This window comes from Schistocerca americana, chromosome 2, assembly GCF_021461395.2.
Source record: "Schistocerca americana isolate TAMUIC-IGC-003095 chromosome 2, iqSchAmer2.1, whole genome shotgun sequence".
Taxonomy (NCBI): Eukaryota; Metazoa; Arthropoda; class Insecta; order Orthoptera; family Acrididae; genus Schistocerca; species Schistocerca americana.
This window is the reverse complement of record NC_060120.1, coordinates 351,061,357-351,086,491: the sequence shown is the minus strand read 5'-3', so window position 1 is coordinate 351,086,491 and position 25,135 is coordinate 351,061,357. Positions and strand designations below refer to the sequence as shown.

General features: G+C 42.3%; 1 protein-coding gene across 1 annotated transcript in view; it reads right to left on the bottom strand.

Annotated features, from left to right (window-relative positions):
• The window catches only part of LOC124590915 (ATP-binding cassette sub-family C member 4-like), a 386,521-nt gene that overhangs the window by 312,955 nt on the left and 48,431 nt on the right, over nt 1–25,135 (bottom strand). The window contains exons 2-3 of the mRNA XM_047131684.1: nt 22,666–22,811; nt 7,410–7,547 (exon numbers count right to left, since the gene is read on the bottom strand). Of these exons, the coding sequence (XP_046987640.1) occupies nt 7,410–7,547; nt 22,666–22,673 (146 nt within the window). The 5' untranslated portion in view covers nt 22,674–22,811. The remainder of the gene's footprint in view (nt 1–7,409; nt 7,548–22,665; nt 22,812–25,135) is intronic.

Below are 25,135 nucleotides of genomic sequence, written 5' to 3'. Positions count from 1 at the left end.
GCTCAGTTTTTTACACCACCAAGAGACCGTATACCGCAGGAAATGCGATACACTTCCGCCTATTATTTCTACCCGTACTCAAGGTAAAAGGGATTTAAGGGTTCGGTAGACAGATAGATGGTCAAGAAAGTGCAAATAGTAGGGTTCCATTTTTAGGTGACGAAATCCTAACAACGAAAATAGCTACGACAGTTGCTGAAGATGAGGGCTGCATAAATAATTCCCCCTACTCATTGTTCGAAGTGTTCTAGTTGCAGTCGATTTGATTTGATTTGGCTCTGAGTACTATGGGACTTAACATCTGAGGTCATCAGTCCCCTAGAACTTAGAACTACTCAAACCTAACTAACCTAAGCACATCACACACATCCATGCCCGAGGCAGGATTCGAACCTGCGACCGTAGCGGTTGTGCGGTTTCAGACTGAAGCGCCTAGAGCCGCTCGGCCACCACGGCCGGCTGCAGTCGATACATCAGCATTTTAATCGTAGCTACGCTTTCGATCCAAATCATTTTTACAGGAATGCAAATAAAATCCATTTGCCTATACAAGTGATAATTCTGATCCCAGTATTAATGCGATCGCGTTTTAGAAGTGCGAGCATTCCCATTGCTAGCTAGCTTGAGAAACACTTCGGCTATTTTTGAACGTTTTATGGCTGTGGCGAGTCTAATGGAGAATTCTAAACATTGTAGAATACGTTTGGCAGCTATTGTCGCCGTTTATTTCCTGTGGTGGTGCAGAATTATCCTTCTAAATTTACTCACTAATAAGAGTATTTTGTTATTTCGTTAAACATGCCGAATGATTGTCACATGAGCGGTGACATAAAGGTAGAAAATTCATGTTTTTGAGTCCAGAAAGCTCTATGCAACAGAAACTGCAGATCATTTTGCAGTTGTCATTGCCGGCTTATTGATGTCTGGGGTAATTATGGAGGGCTATCTCCATGAGTTGTCTGCTAGCGCAGTGAAAGGTGTTTGCTACTGCAAGGGAGGTCTGGTTTGTTTTCGGTTATAATCTTGATGGAGGTAGATAGACTATCAGTAAAGCAATTTTAAGAAATTCTCTCGTCCCCAATACGTTTTATTGCTACCGTTACTCTGTACCGGCGCCCTGTAGATGTCAATATGAAACTCTTGTAGAATTTCATACTTGCTACTGCCTTCTTTTTCCGTTTCTGTCAATAATTGAATTGACGTAAGTGTGGCACTGAATGATTTTTCACTGAATTTCATTATGAATCTTCACGCATTGCTAAATTTGCAAACTTTCATGGTAGATCAGCAACGGTAATCCAGTATGACTGGTCTGAACGTTGATACAGACCGTTTCGCGGCCGAATGCACATAATATTTTGCTAATTCGTAACAATCTGGAGTACTTTGTCTTACTAAAACAGTTATCTCGATAAGCTGAAATTCATTTTTATTAATACAGTTCATACTAATTAGCGTTTCTTCTTTCATTTATATCTTATTTTACGTGTTGTGTTTAACACACTGATCAGCGTTAATTGTAGTCTTAAACATGATTGAAAACAGGCTGACGAAGTTTTGATAGTTTTTCAATTTTACGCCTGTGCATAGTATGTTGGTAGCACTTCGCCTCCTTGCCTGTTATGCTGTGTAGCAGACTTTAAAGATGTGCAGATCAGCATAACGAAAAGGCGAGGGGTCTCGCTCGTTTTGTCCACGACTGTACAGAAAGGATTTGGCACTAGACTTAGAAGGCTGAGACAAGATTTGTCAGGAAAAAAATTATCTGATGGGAGCGGAATAAAAGGGAGAGGGCGACTGACGGATGCAGAAATTGACAAACTACAGACATATTATGGTTTGGCCATAAGAAGGAACACAGGGGACTTGAAAAATATGAAGCAAGCAGTTTGGGCCTTATACATCCACAAAATGTCCACAGACAATAACCCTATCCACAACGAATGCCCAAAAGGAAGTGAATCATGGTGTGGCTACCAAAGGTCAATTGCTGGTGGTGAGGAATATCATCATAGGAATTCTCTACCAACTGCTGTAATGGAAGCCATCAAACCTATATTCAGGGACCTGCAAATGAAAACTTACTGAAGAAATGCCTTCATGGTGGTACCTAAAACCCAAATGAAAGTTTTAATCAATGTGCATGGGAAAGATTGCCAAAAACCGTCGTTGTGGGAAGAAATGCACTTGCTATTGGTGTTTATGATGCAGTTTCATGTTTTAATGACGGTGTGCAAAGCAGGAAATATGTATTAGAGAAAATGTGAATTAAGCCCGGAGTGAACCGTATCAAAGCTTTGTATGCGATAGACAGAGAGCGTGTAGTGAAAGCTGATAAATCATTTTTGGAGGTCATAAAATCAAGAAGCGTGCATCATAGGAATGTGAAGAGGAAGGAAACTGATATTGAAAACTAAAAAGAACCTGCTTATGGTGCTGGACAGTTCTAAAACTATGCCAAATACAAGCAGAAACTTGAACGGCCATTTTCAACATAACACAATTTTCTGTACTTAGGTACATGTAGCATCCAAAATAAATACACTATTACTATCGAACTTGGTACGCTTATTAAACACAAACTCCTTAATGCAAAACTCTAGAATTTTCCAAATCTATTAAAAATTGTGGTAAGAACTGGGATAATTAACTATAAAATTTGTGTTTTTTCTAAACATGAAGTTTAAAATGTAATAACTCAGTCATTTTTTCATAAATTAAATAAATTCTAGAGTTTCGTTCTCCTTTAAGTATGAGTTGTATGTTGTGGAAAATTCGTTGAAGAATCTCTCTTACTTATGAAGAAAAGTGTACCTAAAGCAATTAATGCAGCCAATGGTAACGGAAAAAATAGTCGAATTTCACATATAAAACAAATTGCTTTTGTTATGTTTTTCAACGTCCACTGCTATCAGTGTGAATCCTGAATACTTCTTGGTCATGCTGACAAATTTTTATGAATTTATTTGTAAAAGTATAGACAGTGAAAATTAAAATGTCCTGCGGTGCCTCTCCTGCTATGAGTCGGCCCGTTTGACGTCTTACCCCCATTAACAGTCTTGTTACATCTCGGATCAAATGCCGCAGCTTGGCTCCATATCAGTTCCGTTGGGTTCATATTGTAAAGACAGAGTAGCAAATGTAAAAATGCGGCATTTCTACGATATTTATCTACCTCTGTGGCATAAAACGATGGACCTAGTCCAAATAAAGAGGATTTGCATTTTCGTTTTTGCCTTGAAAAATTAAACTGTTATGTTTTCTTGATTTAAACAACGTTTATGAACAGTCTTTCATAAAACATCGATAATTAAGAATTTGCATTTGAAATGGAAACAGAGATTTTGCGTCCAATGTGTAATTAGAAACAAGTAGCCATGCATTGTTCATAAAAAAATGATGATGAGTTTTATAATTACGAGATGTAGGTATCTCAAATTTATCGAGAAAAAAATGATATTCGGGAGATTTGAACCAACGCACAAATAACCACACTTGGTTCACATTCCATAACGTTACCAATTGCGCTACACATTCATTTTACGTGTAATTCTCAACTGCATTGCATACAAACGCGGGAAAACATCAAAGCCGATTATCTCCATACATTTATGAAAGACATTAAGAACAGCCTATTTCTCGGCACTTCTTAACCGTGTTCCAGGCACGTGTTTCGCTACGGAACAGAACGCAGTCTCAGTCATTTTGGTACTGCTCATTATCAGTGCGACAATCAGAGCAGAATGCTACAGAGGCTGTGACTGTACACGATTTTTGAAATAAAAACTACGTAGCTAAAGCGTGATTAAGTAAAACGTTGATGGCTGTTAATACATTTGAATATCTTAAAGTTACATTTAAAGTAACTTAGTAATCAGATATCTAATACATAAGTAGGACCTACTTCCAAGAGCGTAACAACACCAGAGTACGTGTGCTACGGCTTCTGACCAGTCACCGCGTTTGTGTTGGTTTACATCAGTTTTATTCTTATGATCAACGGATTATAATGATACGCTGTTCATGTAGAGGTTTGACGCAGTTAGACGCTATGTTTCGAACTGTGTAATTGAGTAAGTAGTTCATCCCAAATCGCTCTCCAAGTGAGCGACGTAATCATAGGTTGTTGGAAAAGATTTTAGACAGCAAGAATACTTAGAACTGTCAAAGAATTTTGGGAGTTCTGATATTAATTCAAATTCTCTTAATCACAACAAAAATTAGTTTTGTCAGAGGTTTACTAAATGATTTTTGCGATAGAGTTACGGCTTCTAGTTGTCAAATGGTTCAAATGGCTCTGAGCACTATGGGATTTAACTGCTGAGGACATCAGTCCCTAGAACTTAGAACTACTTAAACCGAACCAACCTAAGGACATCACACACATCCATGCCCGAGGCAGGATTCCAACCTGCGACCGTAGCGGTCGCGCGGTTCCAGACTGAGGCGCCTAGAACCGCCGGCCACACCGGCCGGCGTCTAGTTTTCTCAGATACTAATACTATTGGTAACAGTTTTATATTTCACTTATTGTAATAAACTTGAGTTTTGAGGCATTGTTTTCTGTCTCATCTCCGATAACATATTTCCTGATACTTGCAAATTGGCGTGTTAGATTGGATCTGAAATGACTGTCACGCATAACAGTTTTCTCTAGGTGTGACTTGTAACAAATGGCTCTGAGCACTGACTTAACATCTATGGTCATCAGTCCCCTAGAACTTAGAACTACTTAAACCTAACTAACCTAAGGACATCACACAACACCCAGTCATCACGAGACAGAGAAAATCCCTGACCCCGCCGGGAATCGAACCCGGGAACCCGGGCGTGGGAAGCGAGAACGCTACCGCACGACCACGAGCTGCGGACTGACTTGTAACAGTTCTGTAAAGTCTAACGACTGTACCGAAAAGAGATTAAAAGACCTGCAGCGAAATTACTTTATGTTGTATGCCTGTTAATCAAGCGGAACGGTATTCAAGACGTTGGAGTAGTTTTGAGCATGATAGTACAGTAATTGATACGCCTCTCATATCATATTAAAATGGAATGAATACGAGCTTGAGATAGGACACCCCTACACATAAACTATATTTAAATGCTGTTGTACTGCAATATCTACTGACGTATAATTGAAAACTTCTATTACGAGGGGGCTGCAGAAAGTAAGCTAGACATGTCGTCTCACGCTGGGACCATTCCACAACATGAGTGGCGCATTGTCAAAAGTATTTCCTGCAGAGAGCTTAGTGTTGCGGTGCGGACAACAGGCGAGTCAAGCGTGGAAGTGAAACGGCGCGGCAACTGGAAACGTACTCCACAATTTACGTGCATGCGACAGTACGATTCCTGTGCGCAAAACGTCTAAATTTCACGCGGATTCACTATGAAACATGGACCAAATTTTAATGTCGCTCCATCTGCAGTGAAATGACAGCAATTTCATCAAGGCCGCACAGATATCTACATCATACTCCGCAAGTCTCCTAATGGTGTGTGGCGGAGGGTACTTTCGGTACCTCCATTTGATCCCTCCAAACCTGTTCCCCTCGCGAGTAGTTCGTGGGAAGAAAGATTGTCGGTAAGCCTTTGTATTGGCTCAAATTTATCGAATTTTCTCCTCGTGGTCAATACTCGAGCCGTATGGGGGGGGGGGGGGGGGGAAGTAATATGTTGTCCGCCTCCTCCTGAAAAATGCTGTCCCGGAATTTCAATAGTAAATCTCTCCGTGATGCACAACGCCTCTCTTGTAATGTCTGCCAGTGGAGTTTGTTTAACATTTCCGTTACGCTCTCTCACCAGCTAAACGATCCCGTAACGAAACGCGTCGTTCTTCGTTGGATCTTCTCTGTCTCCTCTATCAGTCCTACCTGACAGGGATCCCAGACAGATGAACAGTACTCAAGAATCGGTCGAACAACCGCCTTATAAGCCACTTCGTTCGTGGATGAGTTACATTTCTTTAAGATTCTTTCGATGAATCTGAGTCTGGTATCTGCTTTTGTCACTATTTGTTTTAAGTGGTCATTCCACTCACGGCCTCCCTGGATAATGACGCCTAGATATTTTAGGGTAAACGCTGTCTACAGCTGTTTGTCATCAATGGTGTAGCTGTACGGTATTGGATTTCTTTTCCTATGTATGCGCAATATGTTACATTTATTTACGTTCAGGGTCAACTGCCAGAGCCTGCACCATTCAACAATTCTCTGCAGGTCGTCCTGCAAATTCTTACTACCTTCTGGCGTTGCTACTTTGGTATAGACAACTGCATCATCTGCGAATAGCCTTAAAGACCATCTGACGCTTTCTACTAGATCATTTATGTGTATTGTACACAGCAACGGTCCTATCACACTTCCCTATCGTACGCCGGATATTACATTTACACCTGTCTATTCTGTTTCGTTAAAAGCGACGTGTTGAGTTCTATATACAAGAAAGTCATAAATCCAACCGCATGTCTGCTGCAATACTGCGTAAGGTCTTTCTTTTTTTTAAATGGCAGTGCGGGACGGTGTGAAATGCCTTACTGAAATCAAGGAACACGGCATCAACCTGAGCGCCGTTGTCCACTGTGCCGTGGATCTCATGGAGGAACAGACCGAGCTAACTTTCGAAGGATCTCTGTTAGCGGAATCCATATCCATTTTTATACAGATGTTCATTTTCCAAAAACGTCATAACTCTTGAGCATAAAACATGTTCCATAATTCTACAACAGATTGTCCTCAACGATATAGGTCTATAACTGTGTGAATATGTCTTACAGTCTTTCTTACAAACGGGAATGACCTGCGCTTTTTCAGTCGTTAGGTACCTTTCGTTGCTGAAGCGATCTACGATAAATTAATGCTAGAAGGGGAGCAAGTTCTTTCGCATAATCTTTATAGAATCCTAGAGGTATCTAATCTGGTCCTGACGGCTTTCCATTACTAAGCGATTGTAGCTACTTTTCAGTTCCGCGATCAGACGTTGGTAATGCTAACCGGCAAGGAAGGCCATCAACGTCGACAACATACGACTGTGTCCATGCGGTCGAGGAAAGACAGTGGCTCTCGAATGTCTCCGTGACCAAGGAGCGGATTGCCTTCGAAGAGAAACTGAATGATTGGTAGCGAGTACCGACCACTGTTTACAGAGACTTGGTGGTTATGTTGAAGCGTAGTGTAGCATTTAATAACAGTTACTTGACCTACCACAATAACGCGTAACTTACCTTCGAAACTCCCCCGTACACACATTTGTTCTGTCAGTGAGAAAATATGACAAAAATCTACGAATCACAGGAAACTAGTTGGCATAATGTAGAGCTAAAAGTAAGAGATTAACAAAGATATCCTATTGTTACAGTTACCTCTGGCCAAACTACTGATACAAAGTAGAAAATAATGCTTTGTGCTTACCAGACGAAGAGCTTTGAGATGGGGTTAGCCGTAGCCTTTGGGTTTGGATTGGACTTGTACACCTTGGAGTCCATGGCACCGGTCGACTTTAGTCTTCTGCCTCCACCGGCTGCGGCGCTGACTTCTTTCTCCTCCGGTCTGAGAACAGATTTCCGTTAGTACGCAGGCTTTCGAGTGAAGAAATTTTGCTGCAAGACTAATGGATTCGTACGAAGGAAATCCAGCACAGCTACGCAGCAAGATATCTCGAAGAGCAGTCACGGTTTCTTAAGAATCTGCGCCCTTATCACACTGGCGGCCACGGTGTGGGCGCGGTTTATTGCTATTTGGGCAGCGACGTCAGCTCTTTGTGGAGCTTAACTTATGTCGAAGTCACGCATCACGCATAGGCAGTTTCCAGCTTTCCCATCCTGCTGAAAATTACGAAGTTGCACCGAGGGAGACTGTTCAAGCCGACATCAAAAGTACGGATTACTGGGGGAGGCTGTTTTAATAATTTAATCCGCTAATATCAAAGGGAATTAACAGTTGCTGCAGCTCACTATTTAGGCAAATGTGGTCACAGAACAAAAGAGGTTTCCGCGTTAAGATTCGTATCCGTTGTAGTCACTGATTTACAGGATTAGCAGTAGTAAGATCAAACTCATGGATTACTTACTCACTCATGAAACTAGTTATGAGCATTATATTCAAATTTGAAAACAATAGCCTTGTTTCTAGTATGCTAATCTCCTCACCTGAGACAAATACTTACTCGTAGCGTCCTCAAATATGGTTCAAATGGCTCTGAGCACTATGGGACTTAACATCTGTGGTCATCAGTCCCCTAGAACTTAGAACTACTTAAACCTAACTAACCTAAGGACATCACACAACACCCAGTCATCACGAGGCAGAGAAAATCCATGACCCCGCCGGGAATCGATAACGTCCTCATTATCTGTTTTATCTATACACTCCGATCTGTTTCCCTTTATTTTATTTATTTACTTTCGCTTCTACGGCTACCTCTCGTGTCATATAAGTTATTTCCTGATGCCTTAACACAATTCCTACCATCCTATTCCTTGAACTTGTTAATCTTTTCCACATATTGCTTTCCTCGCCGATTCTGCGGAGAACCCTCTCCCTTTTATAATGCGACGAGACGTTGTGAAATTCAGACATATGTATTAGATTTCATGAAGTTCAAAGTGCGTAAGTGAAAGTAAATATCATGACGAATCTGTTAGTGGGTTAATCCCATCCGAAGACTGCAGTCAGCTGCCGAAACCAGTAGTATGAACATTGCAATTACCAAGCGATCTTCGATAACAAATCACTATATGTTTCCTAATATCTTTACCTCAGCTTCGTTGGTTACTCTAGGCGGAGAAAGGTAGAACAGACTGTACCAACAGTCAGATTCGCCGGACATACTACAAGGGATCCATCCGAGACCCATAAATTAGGGATTTATTTACTTTGCCACTCACGGAGCTCCTGAATGGTAACCGTGATGTCAGTGTCGTAGCTGTGTGTGCCTTTGACCTTCGTGTCACGATTTCAAGTAATTCAAGGATATCCCTAGAACAGCGAAGTAACAGAGTGCTGCAGATCGTAGATGAGTGGTACTCCTATAAAAATTATAGGCGGAAGTGAAGGAAACTGCATACATTTCATTAAAGGATAGCCTCTGAACAAGGAGTAATTCCACGTCTAACACACACGAGGTCGTCTGCAGAAGCAGCGGATGAATAAAATATGGAAACATCAAAAACACTACACATTACCAGTCATAATGCGATGTAGAGAAATAGTTGGAAATCAAAACAACTACACTTCGTCTCGGACAAATGCAGGTCTTGTATGGTTTTTAAGGGATTCTTAAACAGTTTTTCCTGAAACGCAGCGGCAAGTTCAGGTGACGATGATCTCTACATCTACATCTACATCCACACTCCGCAAGCCATCTGACCGTGTGTGGCGGAGGGTACCTTGAATACCTCTATCGGTTCTCCTTTCTATTCCAGTCTCGTATTGTTCGTGGAAAGAAAGATTGTCGGTATGCCTCTGTGTGGGCTATAATCTCTCTGATTTTAACCTCATGGTCTCTTCGCGAGATATACGTAGGGGGGGAGCAATATACTGCTTGACTCCTCGGTGAAGGCATGTTCTCGAAACTTCAACAGAAGCCCTTACCGAGCTACTGAGCGTCTCTCCTGCAAAGTCTTACACTGGAGTTTATCTATCATCTCCGTAACGCTTTCGCGATTACTAAATGAGCCTGTAACGAAGCGCGCTGCTCTCCGTTGGATCTTCTCTGTCTCTTCTATCAACCCTATCCGGTACGGATCCCACACCTGTGAGCAATATTCAAGCAGTGGGAGAACAAGTGCAATGTAACCTACTTCCTTTGTTTTCGGATTGCATTTCCTTAGGATTCTTCCAATGAATCTCAGTTTGGCATCTGCTTTAAAAAAATGGTTCAAATGGCTCTGAGCACTATGGGACTTAACTGCTATGGTCATCAGTCCCCTAGAACTTAGATCTACTTGAACCTAACTAACCCAAGAACATCACACACATCCATGCCCGAGGCAGGATTCGAACCTGCGACCGTAGCGGTCGCGCGGTTCCAGACTGTAGCGCCTAGAACCGATCGGTCACTCCGGCCGGCGCATCTGCTTTACCGACGATCAAGTTTATATGATCATTCCATTTTAAATCACTCCTAATGCCTACTCCCAGATAATTTATGGAATTAACTGCTTCCAGTTGCTGGCCTGCTATATTGTAGCTAAATGACAAAGGATCTTTCTTTCTGTGTATTCGCAGCACATTACACTCGTCTACATTGAGATTCCCTGCCATTCCCTGCACCATGCGTCAATTCGTTGCAGATCCTCCTGCATTTCAGTACAATTTTCCATTATTACAAGCTCTCGATATACGACAGCATCATCCGCAAAAAGCCTCAGTGAACTTCCGATGTTATCCACAAGGTCATTTATGTATATTGTGAATAGCAACGGTCCTACGACACTCCCCTGCGGCACACCTGAAATCACTCTTACTTCGGAAGACTTCTTTCCATTGAGAATGACATGCTGCGTTCTGTTATCTAGCAACTCTTCAACCCAATCACACAATTGGTCTGATAGTCCATATGCTCTTACTTTGTTCATTAAACGACTGTAGGGAACTGTATCGAATGCCTTGCGGAAGTCAAGAAACACGGCATCTACCTGGGAACCCGTGTCTATGGCCCTCTGTGTCTCGTGGACGAATGATAAAGGTGGATGGCCACAAACGTTCAACAATATTGAGATCTGCTGACTGTGGTAGATAGGAGAGACGCGGTAATTCATCCTGGTGCTCACAAAAGTAGTTGTGGACAATGCGTGCTACGTGAACAGCGCCCCTGTCGTCTCGGAACACAGCATAACCATTGGGGACCAAACTTTGTACCATGGGGTGCATCTGATCAGCCCAGTATGGTCATGTAATCCTTGACAGTAACGAGACCTTGGACAGTAAGCGTGGGGCCCTTGGAGTACCACCACACGTCTGTCCATATCATTCACGAACGTAGCCGTTTCACTGCCAGAAATTCGAAACTGAGTGAAAAAATGCTCATCCGACCAAATGACTTTCGTCCATTGCTCCAAGTCCAGATTTTACGCGTTTTCCGCCACGTTTTCCTGTTACGGGCATTTGCATCACTTATGAGTGGTTCTGGAATTCCATTTCCCTTGTAATTCCCTGCTTATGAATCTCCCTTTGTGTTGTTTCGGTGCCGACAGAATTCGCGAGTGCGACTTTTAGTTCTGCACTGACTTCTACAGCTGTCGTTCTGCTATTTTTCTTCACAGTCTTGTTCACTGAACGTCTGTCACGACCACTCGACACACTCTTTCGTGGAGGATGACTTTCCGCTTTCCGTGTATGTGGTATAAATCTTAGATTGTGCCTCTTGAAACACCAAACACTTCGACTACTTTGGTTATGGATACACCCACCATACGAGCACTAAGAATTTGCCCACGTTGGAGTTCACTTAGCTACAACATTAAGAAAACAGTAAAGAACACTGCTTTGACTGAAGCAGTTTGGAAGTTCATTCTTAATTGAATGCTGCTGTAAATCGTCAGCGCAGCGTCACAAACATTGCACAGCAGTAATTAAGAAGCATGCTGTAGTATGAATTCACAAGTAGAATTGCGCTCTACCAAAACTACGGTTCTGTGGTTTTTAGACTCGGACTGCAGGTGTGCTGTGTTGTTGTCAAGTCTTCGAGAGAAGCACTTGAAATACGAATTCATAACGTCTAGATGCTGATGCTTCCAGTCTACACATGAGTTGCATATGGGGCTGAAGATGGCATATTCAGTTTGCGGAATTGGTTGTGAAAATAAAGTAAAATAATTTCTCAAATCGCACGGCTCTTTTGGGATATTCCTTGTTAAAAATTAGTTTATATGACACTGGAGCGATCACGAGTAACATCACAGAAAGCAGTGTGGCTGTATAAGGACGATAGCAGCAACCAGAACACAGTCACCACTTGACAACAGCGGAGATCTACAGGATTTTAAACCATTTTACACGGCTGGAAGCTCGAGTGAATTTTATTAAATAATGTTTTTTTTTTTTTTAAGTAACAGACAGGAAGATAACTATACAGAAGAAAAATGTCCCATAGGTTATGTGGCCCTTTATATACACTCATTCAGTTTCTAGACGGTTCACCACTTCCGATTTCTAGGGAAATCTAGTAAGACATTGACGGCATACGTAAATAAAGCGATCGAAATTAGGTAACGCCTGATACGTATGCAACACACATAACATACAGGTAACACGGTTACGATCTTAACTGACCACTGCCACTGGGAAAACTACACTCACTTATGATGGTCTATGATAGCCTACAGTAGTTTTACAATTCTGTTCATAAGACTTACAAAGATCAACAAAACCACTTGTGTGTGATCCTAATTGTGATCTTCGGTATGTCCACTGTTCAGATCAAGAGAAGAGTCATTGTGTAGTAGCTACGTAAAAGACAATGGGAAGGTTGAAGCAGTCACTGGGAGCGATCTGCGATTACCTGCATTTGGCAAGGCGAAGGATGTGGGACAATCCGAAGACTGGTGTAAGGATGCAAAAAACCGCCTCATGTATCGCAGAAAGAAGCCTCATGAAATAAAATACCTCCAGTCATCCGGGGGTATCGTTAACTTCGTCAGTAGGAAAAGGCCAACCGCACCGGACCTTGTGAAGATCGTAGAGCAGATAACAAAACATATGTGTGTGTGATTCACAAAATACAAGATTTTCTATTCCAGAGTTGATAAAACAAAATCAATGCAGAAAGACCTGTTGCATAGTAAAGAGTGTTGGTTGATTCGGGAAAGGGGACCAAACAGCGAGGTAATCGGTCCTATCGGATTAGGGAAGGATGGAGAAGGATGCACTTTCAGAGGAACCATTCCGACATTGGCCTGAAGCGACTTAGAGAAATCACGGGGAACCTAAATCAGCTCATTCGGTTTTGAACCGACGTCCTCCCGAATGCTAGTTCAGTGTGCTAACCATTGCGCCACCTTGCTCGGTGGTATGAGTGCGTAATGAGACTGTGCGTTATATTGAAGGCTGTGGTGCCTTGTATGAACATCAAGACAGCTTATCTACGGATGAGCTGCTCACTTACATCGCGTATCCTGTATGCACATGCTGACTGCTGAACAGCGCAGAGATTGGAGAGAGAGAATTCATAAGATTCGGTGGTACAGACTCCTGCATCAGAAAAGACGGTGCCACAGGGTAGAACTACTAACATATGCACTACTACGTCACAGAGGACCTAACGTTACAGAGGACCTAACCACTTGATTTGGATAATTTGGATAATTTACTATCCTAGGTCTTTCCTTGGCGCGCACTGAGACGCCATCCTCGAGCTGGTTATTTCGGAAATAGCCTAATGAATGAGGATTGGTCTGAATCAGGCGAGGAGCTAAATGGTGGTAGGGGAGATATGCATATATCGTACTCTATCTTAATTTGTACCACTACTCAAGCCGGTCGCGGTGGCTGTGCGGTTCTAGGCACTTCAGTCCGGAACCGCGTGACTGCTACGGTCGCAGGTTCGAATCCTGCCTCGGGCATGGATGTGTGTGATGTTCTTAGGTTAGTTAGGTTTAAGTAGTTCTAAGTTCTAGGGGACTGATGACCTCAGATGTTGAGTCCCATAGTGCTCAGAGCCATTTGAACCAACCACTACTCTAAAATTCGTACCTATTTTACTTGGCGACTTTTAGTGGGACCATCCATACTGTCAGCTATAAGCTCTGTGTCTTGATGGAAAGATCGTCTGAAGACAATGTTGATATTGCTGTGGTTTTCATTCAACTTTTTGTGTACGTGGCGAAGAGAATTATTGTTTTAAGATAAGCGTCAACACTATGCTTTATTTATGAGTGAATATACAGGGTGGCACTTATTGAACTATATGAAAAAAACGTAAATTAGTTACAAACTACAGTTTGCACACGCTTTATTCAACATGTAAACGTCACTACAGGTATTCGGATTTAGGTTATGACATGTTCGATATGCCTGCCATCACTGGCGCTTATGCGGCGCAGATGAGTAGCGAAATTCTGCATGACACACTGAAGTGTCGGAACACCGATGCTGTCGATGACCTCCAGAATGGCTGTTTTCAGCTCAGCAATGGTTTCGGAGTTATTGCTGTACACCTTTTCTTCAATATAGCCCCACAAAAAGGAGTCGTATATGTTCCGACCTGGAGAATATGGCGTCCAATCGAGTCCCATGTCAGTGGCCTGTGGGTATCCCAGAGCCAGAATGCGATTCCCGAAGTGTCCATCCAGAAAATTAAACACTCTCCTGCTTCGATGGGTTCGAGCTCCGTCTTGCATGAACCATATCTTGTCAAAATCAGCGTCACTTTGGATAATGGGAACGAAATCATCTTCCAAAACCTTCACTTACCGTTCAGTAGTCACCATGCCATCAAGGAATATCGCACCAGTTATTCCGTGAATGGACACTGCACACTACACAGTCACCCTTTGAGGGTCAGGAGACATCTCGACCGCAAAATGCAAAACTGAAAGTGGGGTTCGTCGCTAAACCAAACCATACGCTTGCGCATACTAATTCTCATCATACGCCGCGGCAAACAATGCAGTTTGAACGTCCTAATTCAAACCATTCAGAAGTTATGACGATTTTGTTTCATATAGTTCAATAATAGTCACTCTGTACTTCAAGTTAACTTAGTTTTAAGGCTCTCATGGATCTGTATTCGCTGCAGTTCGTCTGTAGAAAACTGACAAAGAAAATGTGGTGACTTTGCCTATAATGTACCGTTATAAGTTTCCAGTATTGAAACGGTAGAATTTAATAAACTTGCTTGAATAATTAACCTCAAAAAATTCGTTTAGTATCAATTGTGCGACATAATGTTTAGAACAATGTGATGAACTTGCTAATGTGTTCATTATCATATGTTATTAACTGGATAATTATCTGTATTTTGTCTTACACTATGGCAACAGTTAGGCTTCACAAGAGCAGAATACAGATCGACTGCATTTAGTTCTAACGGTGTATATAAATTGGAATCATGGATTAAATGATTTTTCACCTATACAGAATGTGCCTATGCCAACAATAAACAGGCACGCTGAAAATAAAAACGAAAATGCCATAGGGGATATAATTTTTTTTTGCTGCATTACAGTGTTGAAAACGAGTTGCAAGAGTATATTCTTACACCTGACGAGATGTTCAATTTAAGCATGTTGGAAGTAATAAAACTTCCGTTCAACTTTGCAGGACGATATGGATTTCCCCATTGTTACAGCAGAAGAAGCCATGGCAGGCAAAAATGTGAGCTAAAGGTGTCCATCCAAGGTGTCCGAATCCAAGGGGAAAGATGAAAGCTCCAAGCAAAACTTCAAGACATAACCTAGGAGCCTTTGGGCTGACGAACAACCTATGCAAAAACAAAGGCAACCAAAGCACATGAGAAGAAATCTAGAACTACAGCTCTACTCGTGATAAGAAAGTTTTTTGCAGACTCTTCCGGGAAGCCACCACAGAAACTCATTGGTCAAACAGTATAGCGAATTGTGTGAGGAAGACCGAATCGAAGAAATGATCAGATATACTAAATCCAAAATATGATTTCATGCAAAGAATGCGAGGGGGGGAAGGGAGTAAAAAATTTATTTCCACTGCCTACAAATAGTGTTGTAAGAACAGTACTTACCTTCAGGAAACCAGATTCGTAATTTGTAGCACTTGCCAATGTTTATAAAATTGATTTTTTCAGACTTTCCATTCTTTAAATCAGATACTAAGAACAACGTCCTGCAACTGAGGAGAGCATTGTTAAGATGCTGTTATAACTCACTGTTTAGGCTGTAATAAGTAAAATCTGAAACATGGTACAATTTAGGCAACTGCCCGGTATTAAACGCGACACATTGGGACTCGTCGAGAGTCAATTGAAACTACAAATAGAATTATATAGAGATTGTGAAACAGAAACAAAAACGTTTCCTTTAGCCTAATTTCGCACTTTTATTTTGTAAACGGCTACCGGTTTCGGTGCATAGTACCATTATTAGGTCGTCCTTAAAATATAGGCAGCCCCTCACAGCGGGCGGACAATCGTCAAACTCGCTTACTGGTTAAATTGCTCAGTCACGTTTGAAAATGACCACTGGAAATAGGTAAGTGTTAAGAAAGCTACTTAGGTAATTAGTTTCTTGTTCCATGGATCATTTTGCCCGATAAATCGTAATAATGTGGAACGAGTCATTTTGAATTGACATTGCAAATTAATTAGTACATATGGTTACATTCTGAACATTCCTAAGTTTTTTTTTGCTGCAGTTTGTACCGCTTTTTGTGCTGAAAACAACCTTAATGTGGAGTAATGAGTGTCATTTCTCCTTCGTAATGCAGTAGTGAGCAGCCCAACTGTGGTGTCACCGCCAGACACCACACTTGCTAGGTGGTAGCCTTTAAATCGTCTGCGGTCCGTTAGTATACGTCGGACCCGCGCGTCGCCACTATCAGTGATTGCAGACCGAGCGCCGCCACACGGCAGGTCTAGGGAGACTTCCTAGCACTCGCCCCAGTTGTACAACCGACTTTGCTATCGATGGTTCACTGACAAAATACGCTCTCATTTGCCGAGATGATAGTTAGCATAGCCTTCAGCTACGTCATTTGCTACGACCTAGCAAGGCGCCATGTTCAGTTACTATTGATATTGTGAATAATGTACATTCAAGAGCGACGCTCATCATTAATGGATTAAAGTTAAGTATGAAACGTCCCCTTTTGAAAAATTATATACGTGACTGTGCTTATCCTGTCACACAATATTTTTTAGCGCAACGCAATCTAACTTTCAATAATCCCTACAAAAGAATGGCCCTGACTAACATTAACCTATACCTTTCACAAATCACTTACCTCACAAAAATCTTCGTTACTCGAACTACTGCAATACAGCGAGCGCCACTACTGCCAGCTAAATAAAAGATTCAAACTACGGAAGGCACTAACTACTGATAGGCATAGTTAGCAAATGAAAGATTTTGACAGAGAACAAACAATGTATTTACTTTAATAGTCATCAAAAGTCATAATATGTATAGGAGTTCATAACATCCATTCTTACAAATATCAAAACTCCGCCATTTCTCTCCCCACGTCCACCACTGCTGGCGGCTCACCTCCAACTGCGCAACGCTACGCGCTGTTCACATCCAGCTGCCGTTGCCCAACACTACAATGGCAGACAACAATGCAAACTAGCCACAGACTGCACACAGCACAGCTAGTGATTTTCATACATAGCGCTACGTAACGTTGCCAATAAGAAAACATAAACAGCCTACTTACAAGTATTCCACCAGCTACGTCCGTTTTTCTAAATTCTAATTTCCTTGACCTTTTCCAGACCTCACGCCAGCCTGCGTGAGCTAAAACGCGTGCCTTTCGGCTTCCTCTAATAACGCGGTGTTGGCTCTCCTGCCAACCCACAACACCAACTCCATATACAAATGTCTGCAAGATGATAGTGTGTGAGCATCAGGTATTATGCACACAGCACGTTTTTGAGCAACGAAGTGGCCGTGCGGTTAAAGGCGCTGCAGTCTGGAACCGCAAGACCGCTACGGTCGCAGGTTCGAATCCTGCCTCGGGCATGGATGTTTGTGATGTCCTTAGGTTAGTTAGGTTTAACTAGTTCTAAGTTCTAGGGGACTAATGACCTCAGCAGTTGAGTCCCATAGTGCTCAGAGCCATTTGAACCATTTGAGCAACGAAGAATTTCGTTCATAAAGATGAGTTACTCCGTCCGAACTGGCCTCGGAAAGCCCAACAGTACTGACCGACCGCTGTGTCATCCTTAGCCAATAGGTGTCACTCGATGCGAATATGGAGGGACATGTGGTCGATACACTGCTCTCCCGGTCGTTGTCAGCTTTCAAGACCGGAGCCTCTACTTTTGAATCAAGTAGTTCCTCAACTGGCTTCCCAAGGGCTGAGTGCACCCCACTTGCCAAAAGCGCACGGCAGACCCGGACGCTCAGCCCTCCAAGTACTAGCCAAACACGACAGCGCTTAATTGCGGTGATGTGACGGTAGCTGGTGTCACCACTACGCCAAGTATGTTGGCATTAAGATGAGTTACCCCAGAACATTATTCCTTATGACATTACTGAAAAAATATCCAAAATACGTCAACTTACTGATTTCTCTCTCCCCAAGATTTGCAGTGATCGTAAATGCAAATGTGGCTGAACTAAGTTGTTTTAGGAGTTCCAAAATGTGCTTTTTCCAGTTTAAATTCTCATCGATATGGACATCAGAGAATTTTGAAGTTTCCACCCTATTTATTATTTCCTCACCATGTGTTATACTTTTCACTGATGTAATACCCATAAATATGCAGAAGAGAATACATTTTGTCTTTTTAAAACTGAGGGCGAGACCATCCACAGAAAACCAGTCAATGAAACTTTTAAGAACTTTGTTTTCTGTTTCTTCTGTTTTCGTGTGTATGATTGGACTGATTACAATACTATCGTCATCTGCAAAAAGGACTAATACTGCTCGTTGTATATTAGACGGAAGATCGTTTGCATGTATGAGGAACACGCATCGTTTATTAACTTGAACATTACTGCCTGCTCGTTTACCCAAGTAGGAGTTACATATTATTCATTTTTATGACATATATATGTGAGTACCGAGTTTTACAACTGTTCCCCATTGGTAAGGAACTGCTTGTATATTACAAGGATGCAATGATGACGGCACTGGATATGGACACCCCTAGTCATTTGAGAAAATAAAAGTGCGAGTGTCGACTAAAGCTATTTTTTTCTGATTCAGGTGGTCGCTATTCCAACCGATATTAAGTCGAGAATACCCTATAAGGAAACAACGGTTACCAAGTACTTTCTTAAATAATAGTACCTAGGAGAATATGGTTGCGAGTGTTCTACAGCTGCACCGTTATGGCGTTCCTCTCCAGAACGACGAGAAGAGGACGTTACACCTATTTCTAACGGATAGCAATAGAACATTTTTTAATAAAGTAGTTACTTACTGCACAAAACGATTATAGCTGCATTACTTTCCTTACTTAGTTCATTTGTAAATTAATTTCGAGCTCAGCCCGATCTTAAAATTCATTCCTGATATTTCTAGTCACTTAATTGTGCAAAATATTTATAAATAGTATCAAATTATCCTTTGGCACTCCTCCTTCAAAGAGGAAACTCTCCACCTCCATGCCGCAAGGCACAGGTAGTACTGCGGTTAGACATCAATGATGCAACGTACGCTATCGGCAGCGGCTCAGATTCCGATCGGAAGAACAACATAATAAAATCTAGAACTAAATATTTGTACTAAACGCTACTCCATTCCCAATTGCAACTGTATAATTCGACCTGTATTTTGTAACGGGCGGGCTAGGATCTAGTTGGAATAGAGAAAAAAGGTAAGTCTCCTTTGACCCCGAGAACGCAGCGGAAATGGTGCGCCACCGTACCGTCCAGGTGTTTGATGGTACCCATATGCATCCAGCAAGAGATACTGTTTTTCATCACTGGTCGCAAACGACCAAGAACCGATAGCCTGTGCAAGTTCGATCCGTGGGTTGGCTCACGGTGAATAGTGTGGTCTGAACCAGCTGTTTTTCATCATTTGGCAGATTTTACTTTGTTTTAACTTTGTGAATGGATGCCGTTCCTTTAGCAACAGTTGTAAATTAACCTAGAGCAGTGCGTGACATCTGTCTGTGTTTGTAAGCATTTGCCAGTGTTATCGTGTTGTTTGGGGACCAACCTAGAAACTATCCACACGAGCGCGAAAAATTACCAAAAACCAACTGTCAAGCTGGCGAGTGTATCAAACTAAAGATCTTTTATTACCTGCGTGGATTCAATAGGGATTTGGTTCACACCCCTGCTCCATAAACTAGCGCATTGTAGATTAATCTATTCGAACAGGACAATATACATAAAGAGAACTTCGGCTTTCCAAGTGATGGTATTCAACTGTACACGTCTTAAACGTGGTGTTGGGCTAGAAAACGCTGAGATAACTGATAAAACGACTTAAGCCGCTTTGGAAATGATGACCATTGGGAATAGATTAAGCGTTATGCAATCTCCGTAACATGCGTAAGTCAATTAACTTCAGAATTCCCGTTAAATAATAGCTCTGCTCTCGTATTGTTGGCAGAAGAAGACAGTATGGTATTTGTGATGTTTGAGAGACTTTCCAAAAATCAAGAAATTAAGATGACGAGTAAGAAACTCAGGAAGTTCTAATATTTTTTGAAGACAGTGAAAACTCGGGTTTTTATAATTGCCATCACATCCCGATTTCCTAACAAACAAGTACTGAGTGAGCAATGAAACTACTATTCGCTTTACAATATGATCTTTCCGCAAGTAACATGAAGAGATACATCAACCTCCTAGACGAAGCAACAAGAGAGATACGGAACTTTTATTGCCCTGGGCGAACAGTCATTGAGCTTTAGTGACTTGGCAAAATGTGTAAAGGCTTCCCGCCACACCTACGCGCCGGCTACGCGGACTAGGCCAAGAGTGTAATAAATTACTCTTATCAGAAAACCGCAAAGGGGGATCCTTGAGGCAGTTGTAGGTCGTAAAACTGGGTTTGGGCGGATGTATTCCTCATAGCCCACGGCCGTACTCAAAGCAGCCGCTTCGGCTCCCAGCAGTCGTTTCTCCTTAGACGGGCTTCTGTGGTGAGTTACGACAGTCTCGTATGGCGACAGGTTATGACGACAGGTATTGTCGGATCCTTTTTCGCGTACGAAATGTGCAGTTCCTACACCCACATACATTTACCAATGTTTGTAAAACTTTTAGAGTTTCGAAAGAAGTGGTAAGGAAACACTTCAACGTTTTTATGTGATCAGCATGTCAGCTGTTCGCATCTTTTTTAACGATTAACAAATAGTTTCTCTAATCGGAGTACTTACTGCTTACTTCATCACATTTAGAAAGACAGCGAAGAAACTTGCAGTGTCAGTCAGAGATTTTGAAATTGACTTCATCGCCGATCGTCGTAGCATTTGACTAGTTTGAGAATAACATATGTCCGATGTCAGAGCTTGTCCCCAGTGATCGAATGAACCCTTTGAGAGACAGTCAAACACAGAGACGTGGATTAAATGTATTTGACTGTGACAGAATTGTCCGACAAAGGCAACATTTTTTCGCCTGGACGAAACAGGATCTTGTTTTATAATTTTACGAGCAACAATGTATTGTTATAAAAATATGTGATACAGTTGGGTTTTGTTCATGAAATTTACCACCTCTAAGGCTGCCCTGTTGAACCAAAATTATCAGGAAGTTTTCCTTCATTGTACGATAAATTCCCAACTGCAAAATAGTTTTCAATAATTCCCAGTGGATAATTCCCTCCTTCTCCACTTCCAGCAGTCTGTGAAGTAGCTGAAAAGACGCGACCCCTACAGGTTCGTGGAATATTGAATGTGCAGTTCACTGGTTTGAAACACCTGGAAGATTTCTGATTTTTCAATCGTGGTATTCGCAGACTACCGCACTAATAAGTGACTACCGGAGTGAAATAAGTAGCTGTTTCAGTAATCTATTGCGACTCATACTACGGGAAGGGTATCATAATTAATACTCTTTGACCCAGTCTCGATAGGCTTTAAAACAGTTACATGTTTTCCACTCAGTATGGACGCTCATATAATTCCTTTTAAGAGGATGTAAAAAAATGACGTAAAAATTGGAAATTTAAAAAGAATAATAATAACTAGCCAATAAGTAGCACTATATTTTGCGTGTGCAGGTTACATAACACAAACTTCTATTGTATCCGACAGTTTTATCCTAATAACATAGCAAAAATAACAAATGCTTCAGATAATAGTAAAAACTTTCATTATACAATATTTGGAGTTAATTGAAATCTTGTGCAACTTTCCTTGATGACTTGGAAGCCAAACCTTGTCTATTAAAGATTCATTCAATCTGCAGTTCATAGTTGTACCAAGACATGTTTTACTTTCCAAAGGAAGGGAAAATTTTGCTTCTTTTTAGAATATCTGCAGCTAAGCCTTTTAAATTCACCTCTTACACTTCCTCTATGTTTGTGGATGTTCAGTACACGTCAGTAACATTAATTTCACGAACGACTGAAATCAGTAATAATGAAGTCACAAATCCCGCTGGGGAGGCGGAGTTACCCCTGAGGCAAATTGGGTGACATAGTTTTTTTATGTATGTAACAATAGACTACAATGTAGGAACACATTTAAGGTAAAAGTTTTTTGATTTCGTAGGGCGTTGGAAGACACAGCACACAGAAGTTGCCGCCTCTAACAGTGATCAAATGTTTGGCCATGATAACTGTTTAAGTATGCCTGAAGTGCATTTGGGGTGATTTACATGAAGTAAGTGGTGTCAATGCCTACATGAACCAGATTTATTTTTGTCCTACACTGTCATAAAGAGTTCGTTCGCTGTGCTGACGGATATATTTTGAGCCTTTACTACGCAACGTGTGCACGCGCCTGTGTGAGACTATCTCGTAAACATTATCACTGTGTGACATAGAACAACCGGGAACACCCAGTCTAGTATACTTCTATCAAGCTAGTATCTTATCACCCAATCAAGAAGCACATTATACTTACTTCCGCATCTTAAGCAGATGTTTTGATCTGTCGGGTTTCCAAAGCTTTGCCCCCTATTGAGCCGCAGGGAATCATAGGCACCGCCACTGCTTTCTCAGACTTTGTCCACCAACTCTGGTAACTCTAATGGTATTTCTTAGTTAAATCTGAAAAAGAAAACAAAGCGTAAGGCAATTTTGGCAAAAACTGAAGGGAAAAAACGTGAACTGAGATAGAAAGATACACTGCACATTAATGATACACCAACTCTGTAGATAAAATTTTCACTTTATTTAACTAATGACAGATCGCCATTACCGTGGATAATGATGTCATGATACTCGAAAAACAAAAAAAAAATCCCAAGTATTAAACTGCAAAGATAATCACATTCTTTTGAACAGTCGCATCTACACACATCAAAAAAACTTTTGCATCACCTCGATTCCGAGACTTCCTGAACTTGTACAGAAAATTGGAACAGAGATCAACATAACCATCATTTCCGCCCTTCTTATTGCTCATGAAAACCACACATTGCATGTTGTACTACCATACAGCGAGACCTTCATAGGTGGTGGTCCAGAGTGCTGTACACACCGGTGCCTCTAATATCCAGTAGCACGTCCTATTACATTGATGCATGCCTGTATTCGTCGTGGCATTCTATCCACAAGTTCATCAAGGCACTGTTGGTCCAGATTGTCCCACTCCTCAACGGAGATTCGGCGTAGATCCCTCAGAGTGGTTGGTGGTTCACGTCCTCCATAAACAGCCGTTTTCAATCTATCCCAGGCATGTTCGGTAGGGTTCACGTCTGGAGAACATGTTGGCCACTGTAGTCGAGCGATGTCGTTATCCTGAAGGAAGTCATTCACAAGATGTGCACGATGGGGCCGCGAACTGTCGTCCACGGAGACGAATGCCTCGCCAATATGCTGCCGATATGGTTGCACTATCCGTCAGAGGATGGCATTCATGTATCAAAAGAGGCTCTGAGCCCTATGGGACTTAACATCTGAGGTCATCAGTCCCCCAGAACTTAGAACTACTTAAACCGAACTAACCTAAGGACATCACACACATCCACGCCCGAGGCACGATTCGAACCTGCGACCGTAGCAGTCGCGCTGTTCTGGACTGAAAGGCCTACCTAGAACCGCTCGGTCACTGCAGCCGGCATTCACGTATCGTACAGCCGTGACGGCGCCTTCCATGACCACCAGAGGCGGCCGCGGTGGTCTCGCGGTTCTAGGCGCTTAGTCCGGAACTGCGCGACTGCTACGGTCGCAGGTTCGAATCCTGCCTCGGGCATGGATGTGTGTGATGTCCTTAGGTTAGTTAGGTTTAAGTAGTTCTAAGTTGTAGGGCACTGATGACCTAAGATGTTAAGTCTCACAGTGCTCAGAGCCATTTTTTTTAACCACCAGCGGCGTACGTCAGCCCCACATAATGCCACCCCAAAACAATAGGGAACCTTCACCTTACTGCACTCGCTGGACAGTGTGTCTAAGGCTTTCAGTCTGACCGGGCTGGGTTGCCTCCAAACACGTCTCCGACGGTTGTCTGCTTGAAGGCAAATGCGATACTCATTGGCGAAGAGAACGTGATGCCAGTCCTGTGCGGTCCATTCGGCATGCTGTTGAGCCCATCTGTATCGCGCTCCATGGTGTCGTGGTTGCAAAAATCGACCTCGTCATGGATACCGGGAATGAAGTTGCGCATGATGCAGCCTATTGCGCACAGTTTGAGTCGTAACACGACGTCCCGTGGCTGCACGAAAAGCATTATTCAACATGGTAGCATGGCTGCCATGGTTCCTCCGAGCCATAATCTGTAGGTAGCGGTCATCCACTGCAGTAGTAGACCTTGGAAGGCCTGAGCGAGGCATGTCGTCGACAGTTCCTGTCTCCCTGTATCTCCTCCATGTGCGAGCAACATGGCTTTGGTTCACTCCGAGGCGCCTGGACACTTCCCTTGTTGGGAGTCCTTCCTGGCACGAAGTATCAGTGCGGACGCGATCGAACCGCGCTATTGACCGTCTAGGCATGGTTGAACTACCGACTAACCTCCTTCCTGGTGGAATGACTGGAACTGATCGTCTGTCGGACGCCCTCCGTCTAATAGGCGCTGCTCAAGCAGGGTTGTTTATATCTTTAGGCGGGTTTAGTGACATCTCTGAACAATCAAAGGAACTGTGTCTGTGATAAAATATCCACAGTCAACGTCTATCTTCAGGAGATGTGGGAACCGGGGGTGATGCAGGACTTTTTTTGGTGTGTGTTTTTAAATATCCTGGGTAGCACTACGAACCATTGTAAAGTGGTTGGAGAGAATTCGCCAGATTCGGAAGTCTTGAAGAGACGATGGGATTCATCAATGCAGAAAATACCGACATCTCATGATGTATGGAGATTGTAGGAAGAATACAATTCGTTCTTGTACAGTGTGCGCTACGAGATATCCCAACAGACTTCAACTTTCTTGGTAT